The sequence below is a fragment of the Podarcis raffonei genome, chromosome 8 (genome assembly GCF_027172205.1).
Source record: "Podarcis raffonei isolate rPodRaf1 chromosome 8, rPodRaf1.pri, whole genome shotgun sequence".
NCBI classification, from domain to species: domain Eukaryota; kingdom Metazoa; phylum Chordata; class Lepidosauria; order Squamata; family Lacertidae; genus Podarcis; species Podarcis raffonei.
In genome coordinates, this window is record NC_070609.1 from 37,153,318 (window position 1) to 37,163,149 (window position 9,832).

General features: G+C 45.8%; 1 protein-coding gene across 1 annotated transcript in view; it reads right to left on the reverse strand.

Moving 5' to 3' along the window:
• The window catches only part of PEPD (peptidase D), a 124,812-nt gene extending 115,718 nt beyond the window's left edge, over positions 1 to 9,094 (reverse strand). Inside the window, exons 1-2 of the mRNA XM_053399282.1 lie at positions 9,031 to 9,094; positions 49 to 232 (exon numbers count right to left, since the gene is read on the reverse strand). Coding sequence (XP_053255257.1) covers positions 49 to 232; positions 9,031 to 9,074 — 228 coding nt within the window. The 5' untranslated portion in view covers positions 9,075 to 9,094. The remainder of the gene's footprint in view (positions 1 to 48; positions 233 to 9,030) is intronic.
• Positions 9,095 to 9,832: the final 738 nt, after the last annotated feature.

Consider the following 9,832-nt stretch of genomic DNA (forward strand, 5'->3'; position numbering starts at 1 on the left):
TCTGAGCTAAAAGAGATAATTCTGTTGTTTGTTCATGCTAAATCTTACCTGGCGAAACACAACGCCTGTGTCAGTGCAGTATCTGTTGGTCTGCTCCCCGCCTTGCAGGAGGACAATGGATTTCTTTGGCACATCCTTGTTTGATCTCAGCCGCTCGCACAAGCGAGTTCTGTTCAGGGCAAAGAGCGCTGCTGGAACCTTCAAGGTTTCGTTCCCCAGCCAGAAAGATGGCCTGGAAAGAGGAAGGAAACATTAGCTTCTGCAACAAGAGCAGCCCTCCCCCTAACCTGGGGCCTTCCAGGTGTTTTGGACTACAATTCCAGTCGGGGGTCATCAGCAGTCTGATGGCACCCAATCCCAAAACCCTTGATGACCTCCCCCAGCAAATGTTAAGCAGCACAGCGAAGGAGATGAAACCTTAACAGGACCCAGTAGGCTCTCCACCCATCTTGCACCACCTTCAGCGATCAACCAACCAGATAGAACAGTCCATGGCAAAACAGGGTGTCCAAGCCCCACACTGGCCAGTCACTCCAGAAAGATACCACGGCACTGGAAGCCACCAAGAAAGTCAACAGGAATGCATGTGCCCTGCCCAGTTCCGACAACAGTCATTCCAATTCCCAAGTTGGCCTTATACCCAGATGGCAAAATCTCACCCTGGGCTTGAATTGCCACCAGTGGCTCTATTTAAAACAATACGTTAGATTAACTAAGTGGCCTGTAAGCATCTCAAAGGGACTCACATCAGAAGGTCTCCTTGGGTCTCTTCCAACTCTACAATTCTATGATTCTACGTACTACATCTGACTTGAGCAGCATTTCCACTTCCAATTCCATTCCATCTCATCGCCTCTTCACTTATTGACGGGCGGATTGTGCTACACAGATGCTGCCCTTGACATCTGGAACCTTATTTCTGTGCTTTTGTTCCATTGTCTTCCCAGAGGCAAAAATCAAGTTTGCACATTCATTTCTGCATAATGTATTCTGCTTTTGCTAGCTGTTGGCTGTGTGCACGCCTGGAGCAGGCCTCTGGAGAATAAGCATTACACCCACTTGGTAGAGGAGTAAAGGATGGATCCATGAAACCAAACTTCCAATTGCCCACACAGTCCTACTTCCACCGACAGATCAGTAATGATCAACTTTAGCACCAGCCAACAAACATCTCACATTCTCAGGTTCAACCTAGTTTAGCTGAGCTACATGGAATGGGCCCCTCCAGCAACTCAAGAGTAGAAAATAAGGAACAAACATAGTGGTTATGCCTTCAGCCACAAGCTGTTACTATGCTCAGCTGTTGCTAAGATGTAGATATATATTTTCTATCAACCTGCATTAACCTGAGCGTGCTCAGTGAAATGTTCCCTCATGTATTAATTATTATATGGCTTTCTCAGAAAACGGAAAACGTGCAAAAGAAGGTAACCTTTGCTTCGTAGCTGGCAAAGAGCAAACTTCAGCGCGGTTTCAGCATCAAAAGTCCAAAATGCACAATTCCTGCAGCCAACGCAGCATAAAGGAACTTTTAATCTGTAACACCTGGAGACAATTCGGGAAAGCCAAAGGTCTAACTTCTTCAGTGCGCAAAAATGGTGTGCACGTGAGGGAGAGCTCTGTGTGCGACTGAGACACAGACAGAGAGTGCTGTGTCTGCGTGTGTGTTGAGTGACTGTGGCGAATGTAAACACCTGTATACACACATGCATGTAAGTGTGTTCACCACATCCACTGTTAGTGTGTGGCCCTCGGAAGGGTGGCTGACTCCTAATTTGGCCCTCAGACTGTAAGAAGGTTAGCCCCTGCCCTGTTCTAAAGCCCTGGTTGGCAGCTTATTTTTGCTAAAAGGCCAGCAACGTTGGTTCTTACTTGTCCTGAGATTCAAGCCAAAGGACTCTGTGGCATCTTTTTCCTCCCTGGTGTGGACAGCAAGAAAAGCCCCTGCAAAGCCTATCCTCCAAGCAAGCAAGGTCCACACATTGCCACCTTCCCACCCTGCCTCAGCTTCTGCGGAGTGAATGGCTGTATTACATAACCAGGGAAGTGCACCGCCAACACCTCTCGCCATCCACACTGGGAAGGGTTTTTGCTCATGTGAACATAGAAGCGACTGTGGTTGCAGAAGAAGTTCTCAAGATCAAGGGGCAGTGGAGGGAGAGGAGGGGTAGACAGATTCCGTTCCAGCTGCCCATCCCAAACCTAAGGCAAATTCTCAAGAATTCATCTAAGAAAGCAAAGATCCTGTTCTATCACCTTCCTGCCCTTCCCATGATTAGGTGGCAACCACATCTATTTATGACTTGTTAAGGCAAGCATGGTTGAGCAATGAAATGTCATCTGGCAAGAGTCGCCCCTGTAGAATCCCTGGGAGAGCCAGACAGTGACCGTCTTGCCAGGACTGGTTGCATATAAGCCACTAAGTAGCAGGGTAGACAAACTCTACTATTTATATATAGTACACCTGTAGAGTTGGGAGGGACACAGAGGATCATCTAGTCCAACCCCTATAATGCAGGAGTAGCAGCTTCAGAATCTGTTGGGAATTCTTTAGCTGTGATTTCTGCATTGCAGAGGGGTTGGATTAATGACCCTTGAGGGATTCCACACGAACTCTACAATTCTGCATTTCTCTTTATAATAAAAGTCAACCTTGTCAGAGTTCAAGCATGTTGGGGGAAGGGGAACCACTTGTGGCTTACAGAATTTTAAAGAAGTTACAAGGCACATTTGACCCAATTCAGACATAACACTACTACTGCTCCAATAAACTATGGCTTGTTGGAGTAGGGAAAAACAAGAGCTCAAACGTTGCTAACTTATTTTCCTTCCTCCTCACCTTCAGCTTGAAAAGAGGCATCCTGATTTGTTAAACCAAGATTTCCCATGACATCCAACCCAGGAAACTGTGGGTTAAAGGCTTTCTCTAACCAAGATTGCTGCTCCAACTTTGCATGGAGCTCTTAAACCACAATTCTCTTATCAGTTCTTATCCCACTTGAACAGGACATGGGGTTTTGGAGACAGAGTGTTCCCTCTGATCTGGGCAATGGAGTTAAAGCAGGGGTAGGCAAGCTAAGGCCCGTGGGCCGATCTTGGCAAATTGCCTTCTCAATTCGGATGGTCCGGTAATCAGTGTGTTTTTACATGAGTAGAATGTGTGCTTTTATTTAAAATGCATCTCTGGGTTATTCATGGGGCATAGGAATTCATTCATTTTCTTATTCAAAATATAGTCTGGCCAACCACATGCTCTGAGGGATGGTGGATCGGCCCACGGCTGAAAAAGGTTGCTGACCTCTGAGTTAAAGGCTACATTTCTATTTACAGGAGCAGCAATGGGGGGAATCTATGACTTTTGAAGTTAATCATGATAAAACATGATAAATGCCACAGTTACCATATTCTTCCGTGTACAAGACGAGGCTTTTTAATTAAAAGAAAGTGCTAAAAATTTGATGGGACGGGCGACTGGTGGCTGCTGTGAGCAGGAGATTGTCATCGGCATTTGGGCGGGTGATTGGTGACTGCAACAATGTCTCCTGGCGATTGGCTGCTACGGCAATAGGGCGTGTTGTGATTGTCGGCTGCTGGTGGCGAGCAGGCTGACAATTGGTGGCTTTGTGGATACACCCCCAAAAGCTCAACAAGTCTGGGCAACCCCCCCGCAAAAAGCTGAACAACACGCAGTAATTTCCCTCCATTTCCTCAGTTTTGTATCCCAAAAAGTAGGGGTTGTGTTATACACGGGGGCGTGTTATACAGTGGTACCTTGGGTTACATACGCTTCAGGTTACATACGCTTCAGGTTACAGACTCTGCTAACCCAGAAATAGTACCTTGGGTTAAGAACTTTGCTTCAGGATAAGAACAGAAATCGTGCTCCGGCAGCGCAGCGGCACCAGGAGGCCCATTAGCTAAAGTGGTGCTTCAGGTTAAGAACAGTTTTAGGTTAAGAACGGACCTACAGAACGAATCAAGTATTTAACCCAAGGTACATGGAAAAATATGGTAAGTCATATATATGCTTATTGTTGCTTGCTACTAGACCAAGGATCATGGTTGGGCCTGTCTACCCACTGCAGCAAAGATACCAGAGTTTTGTTGCCCTAAGAAGCCCAGGAACTTATCAAATGGAATCAACTTATATTTGTTCAAGGATTAGCAAGTCTGCCTAGGAATTGCCACCCTGTGGTTCACCACAGAAACCCACTGAGCCCAGCTGAGCAATCTTTTATTTTCTCACACCCTCCCCACTCCCAGAACTGTGCAGCGTGTTCAGTTTGAAAGCAAAAAATAGCTCTCACTGCCATCTAAAAAGGCATAGACTTTTTACCTCTCGGGTGGTTGCCACTCCAAGGTAAACACTGTTGCCTTTTAAATAAATTGTCCTGTAATCATGAGCACCTTGCTCCTAGAAAGGGCTCAGCCCTCTGTGCATGTTTTACACTCAAGTCCTCCAGTACCTTTGCCGGGGATTACTTTCAAATCAGAGAACTGTAGAGTTGGAAGGAACTCAAAGGGTCATCTAATTCAACCCCTGGCAATGCAGAAAGAAGCATACACAGGGCTTGCATTTAAGCAAGCAAACCTTGCTGGAGAGGTGGGTTATGCCAACCATGGAGTTGGATATGCCTCCCTCCCAATGATAAGGTAGTCGAACCAGAGAAGAAAAGGGGTTGGCAGAGAATGTAAAAAGCCACCTCCCCACCACCTGCCCTGGCCAGTGTGAGCCCAGAAGGGCTTTGGAAGTGGCAGCTCTTCCATCAGTGACTCTCCAAGGAAGTCATTCTATTTAGTACCTTGGCCAGTGTCAAGAAAGGACCATAAATATATCTGCCTCTGGTCTCCAAGCAGATATAATTCTGGAGCAGGCTGCATGACCACAGGCTTCAGATGGTGTTCCTAACTTGTTTAGAGATTCAGCATAATTACATTTTTGTTATGTTTAGAGCAACCGGTTAGCATGCATTCTTGCTCAGGAAATACATGAACTGCAACATGGGAAAGTTCACCGAAGTAACAGATTTTAAATCACCAAAATAGAAGGCAAATTTTATTCAACCTTCCCCACGAACAAGGCTTCGCTACACAATAGCAGAAAGACAAGCAAATCCATTGGGGCTGGCCTCTCACATCATTTCTCTCAAATATTGTGTTGAATTTAAGAGTCTGATTGTGCCATTCTCCCTCATCCCCAAACGGGTGAGCCAGCTTATAAAAGGAAGGGTTTTTAAAAAATAATGTCTGGCCTTTGCATTAGCAATGCAAGAGAAACAACAACACCTGACCTAGTCCTTGGAAAGTGAACTCTGTTATCTACCAAAGGCAGCACGAGTTGGAAACAGAAAGCAATGATGAACTACAGCTCCCATCAGCCCCCTGGACCACTGGGCATGCTGGCTGCCAGCTGTGCTGGGAGCAGGAGTCCAGCAACATCAAAAGGGGCTCACGTCCCCCTACCCTCACCCCAATTTACAACTGCAGCTGTGAATATTTCAGAGGAAAGGCAAGATAAAAATGTAAAGGGATAGAAGAAGAGGGCTCTGCTTTGAAGAGGATTTCAGCCGACCCTCCTTGGGAACAAACAGCAGCGGAAAGATACAGCAACTGCCTGAAGCAAATAAGCAACTTCACACAAAAAAAACCCTAGCCCTGACCTTTCGCCTTTAAGACCAGCATGATCTTAAGCTTTGTGTAAGCTAAGCCTATGAAAAATAGGGAGGCAAGAAAATATTCCTCTCCTTATTTTCTCTGTGTTGGTCCGCTGAGAAAGTCACAGGAACAAGGGCATTAGGAAAAGTTGGCAAGCCTATTTCTAAGGGTCGGGAGTGAAAAATTGGGGTGGAAGTGCCTCATTGGTCTGTCAAGTAGATCTAAACGCTGGTGCCCAAACCCTATGTTACTAGGTCTATTTGCTTGGCATTGACCACCCACATGGTTACTTTCATTTGTTTTGGGACTGGGATTCCTTAAAATGTATCACTGAATTGCGAATTTTCTGAAATATGTTGGGCCTTCAATAAACTATGTTTCTAACACCTAGAGAAAAATCCCCTTTCCTCTTTTTTTGGGGGGGGGTGCTCCATCCTTGGGTAAAAAAACACAGATTTCATGGTACATGGGAAACAGGAACTAGGTAGTTTGTAGATTTTTTTGTAAACCACTTTGCAGTTGTTTCTACAATCAAGCAGTGCATAAATTTTAGGAAATAAATACACACACACAAAGCTGTATGCAGTCTCACTCCTTGACCTTTTTCCCACCCACATCCTCAACAGGAAGATTCTGACCTCTCTTATGGGTTAAGATCATTATGTGCAGTACTTTGATCAATTCAGGAGGCGCTGTATTAATGCCAAGAGGAATGCCTAAACTTTAACAAAGTCCTGATCACACCAAAGCAAGTCCCTCTTTTCATGCCACTGCAATTGCAATGGAGAAAAGGAATACTACACAATGAATGGATGAGCATATTAAACATAGTTACAGTTTCCTCCAAGCTTCACATCCCAAGATCTGTGGGGCACAGTAGGAGGCAGCATGCTCTTCTACCAGAAATCTATTCAGCTCTCTCAAGTCTCTTTGCAAAACACTTCGCAAATCCCACAATGTGAGCTTAATGTGCTCTTCTAGTGACATGCTTTGCAAACCTACTGAAAAATAACAAGGTCAGGACTTTGATCGTCTTCATCAAGAATCCTAGTTTTGTATGGACAAAACTCAGATTCCCTTAATCAAAAGCCTTAAGACTGACAAGGTCATTTTTTACAGTATGAGGTTTAACATTACAGCAGTAATGAATAGATCTGTGGCACCCGCGATGAAGCACAAAGGAAGCACGACTGATTTTTAATAGGATTTTGAGAGTCTAACAGTTGCTTTGAAAAAATGTTTGGGGTAGGAAAGCAACCATTTTTTTTATTAAATGGGGGAAATGAAATGGAAGCAGAAAGCAATTGTTTACACAGAAACACTGTTGCTGCAATTCAAAAATCACTCACAGCCCAAGAGATATGCCTGCATATGCCTTACTCTCCCTCAGCCTTCCCCAACCTGATGCCCTCCAGATATTTTGGACTGTAATTCCTATCAGGCCCAACTAGCACAGACATGTTGGCTGCTGATGGGAGTTGCAATCTGAAACATGGAGGGCACCACATTGGGGAAAGCTGTTCCATCTGAGCCTAGAAGGACACTGTTAGTTGTGTTGATACACTGGGATGTGTGTGCATCAAGCAAACACAAGAGAGCCAATCCTAGAATCAAGAGGTGCTGCATTGGGTCACCAATATCTTCCTTCAAGGCAGGGGTGGATAGCCTGTGTACCTACATATGTTCTTGGACTCTGGGGCTGACTGGAGTTGTGAGTCCACCCCTGCTTTAATCGATGGGTCAGGAGGAATCTTGCAGATGTGCACCAGGTCAGCAGGATTCAGGGAAAGTACAGCAGAAAGGGCAAGGGGTGTGCCAAACTTGGCCAAAAACAAGCCTGGAAGAAACCATGGCCAGGCAGATCCCTTAATTTTAAAATGCATCCCTATTCCACAGCTATACGGAACACACTGCACCTCACACGTGGAGACCAGTTCTCATCCCATGGATCACTATGTGAGTTTTTCTTTGTTACAATATTCTCTGGACTTTCTTAATCACCCAAATCAATTCCGGCTGAGAGTCCCTTAGAAAAACCTGCCCTAGAACAAGAGCATAGGAAGATCCTTTATTCAGAGTCAGACCATTAGTCCATTTAGCTCTGTACTGTCTACACTGGCCGGTTATGGAGCTCCAGGATTTCAGACAAAATCTCTCTCAGCCCTCCCTGGAGATGCTAGGGACTGAACATGGTATTTTCTGCATGCAAATTTCTGCCACTGAATTTAACCTAGAGATCTTGTTGCTTGTACAGAATAGCTGGAACTCAAACAGATTTAGCAACATTTACTGTTTGGGATAGCCACACATCATATTTTTAGGCCTGGGAGTGGTGGTTAAAACAAAAAAGAACTCTCTCACACACACAAATACTTGGAAAAGCCACATCCAACGTCTCCCCAAGAAATAAAGACAACTGCAGATTATGCCCCTTGATACAAATACTGAATCTGAAAGGAAGTACTAAAGTCCAGTTCAAACTGTTAACATCAAAATAAGGACACCCACATATCCTCATAAGGAACTAGCAACAGCTCTCCAAGACTTCAGGCAGGGATCTTTCCCAACCACACTTGGAGATGCAGGGCATTTACCCTGGGACCTTTTGCACACAAAGCAGCACTGACCTTTGGCTCCCCTCCACCCCTTTTGACATTCCTGTGCATTATCCATACTAACTTCTGAAGTGAAAGCAATGAAAGGTCAGTACAAAGCTGCCCATAGTAAGGTTATAAACAGATGGAAAAGGGAATAGAACAAGAGCATTTAATAAAATACTATAAACTTCACAGGGGTTTTCACAGAAGAGCCTACAGCTGCAAGCACACATTTAAAGCGCATTCTATCACAACCCAGGATTCCTGGGAATTGTAGTTAAGGGTGGCAGAAACTGCAACTCTCCAAGGGTCAAATTACATTTCCCAAGGTTCTGGGTCTGTGTGATTTAAACGCATGGCATATACACTGCCTAAAGCTCACTCAGCCACGCTTGCTGCCTATATGGATAGAGAGATAGGGCGAGGAGAATAGAGAAAGGCAGGGGGAGCCGTGGCATTGGCTGCCCGTGCACCCGCAGCCACGGGCGACGTGCACGTCAGGAGACACCCCATTCCCACTAACTCGTAGGAGACGTCGCAGAGGGGGCGTAAACCGGAGGGAATCTGGAACACGTGTGCACGCTTCGCAGCAGCATTTCAAAGAAGGAATGCCCCGCAAGAGGCAAAGAGAGTGCTGCTTATTCCTCTCTCCAGCTCCTGCAAGGAATCTTGCAAGCCAGCCAGCCACCCTCTTGCCTCCGGCCAGCCGTCGGTGCTGCCTGCCTGCTTTGCTCCGCAGCCTGCCAAGCAACAGCAGCAGAAGCAGCGCCTTTCTTACCCCTCGGACGCAGCCATGTTGCTTCGTCGGACTCGGTCTGTCATGTGACCGCCACTGCCCTTGTCAGCCACTAAAAAAAGGGAAACCAGGAAGGGGCGGGGCAAAGGGTGGGGTTTGGTTGCTCCTGGCGACGAGGAACTCTTTGGCCAGCGGGGAGGGGGCGCTGCGTTCTCTTTATGTTTCTAGCCCCTCTGGAGCAAGTTGGCTGGCTCTTCTCTGGGGAGGATAGAAACGGCCCAGGTGCCACTGCTTGCCAGGGCTTTTAGCCTACCCACAACCTGTTCTCAGTACCAAATATGATGATGGGTGGGGTGTTTCTAGCTCATAGAACTGTAGAGCTAGAAGGGACCACGAGGGTCATCTAGTCCAACCCCCTGCAATGCAGGAATCTTTTGCCCAACGTGGGGCTCAAACCCACGACCCTGAGATTAAGAGTCTCCTGCTCAACCAAAGGGGAACTGTCACGCTTTGTTGTCATTTTTGCAATGGCCAGGAGGTGTGATGTTATATTTATAGTGCTGAAATTTTGTGGTTTTTATATGTTGTTACATTTGCTATTATGGTGCTGTTTTGTTATGTTAATTAAAAAATTGTTCTTGTGATGGTTGATTTTGAGATGCATCCCTGCTTTCTGTGTTGTCAGCCGCTTTGAGAATGAGTGAGGTAACCCCACAGCAGATTTCTTTCTGATATAAATTGTCACCTGCCATTGCACCATAATTATTTCTTAATATTGAAGATGAAGAAGATAATGTAAACAACGTATGTACTTCACTCAGTCACAGTCATGGTTACAGTTTTC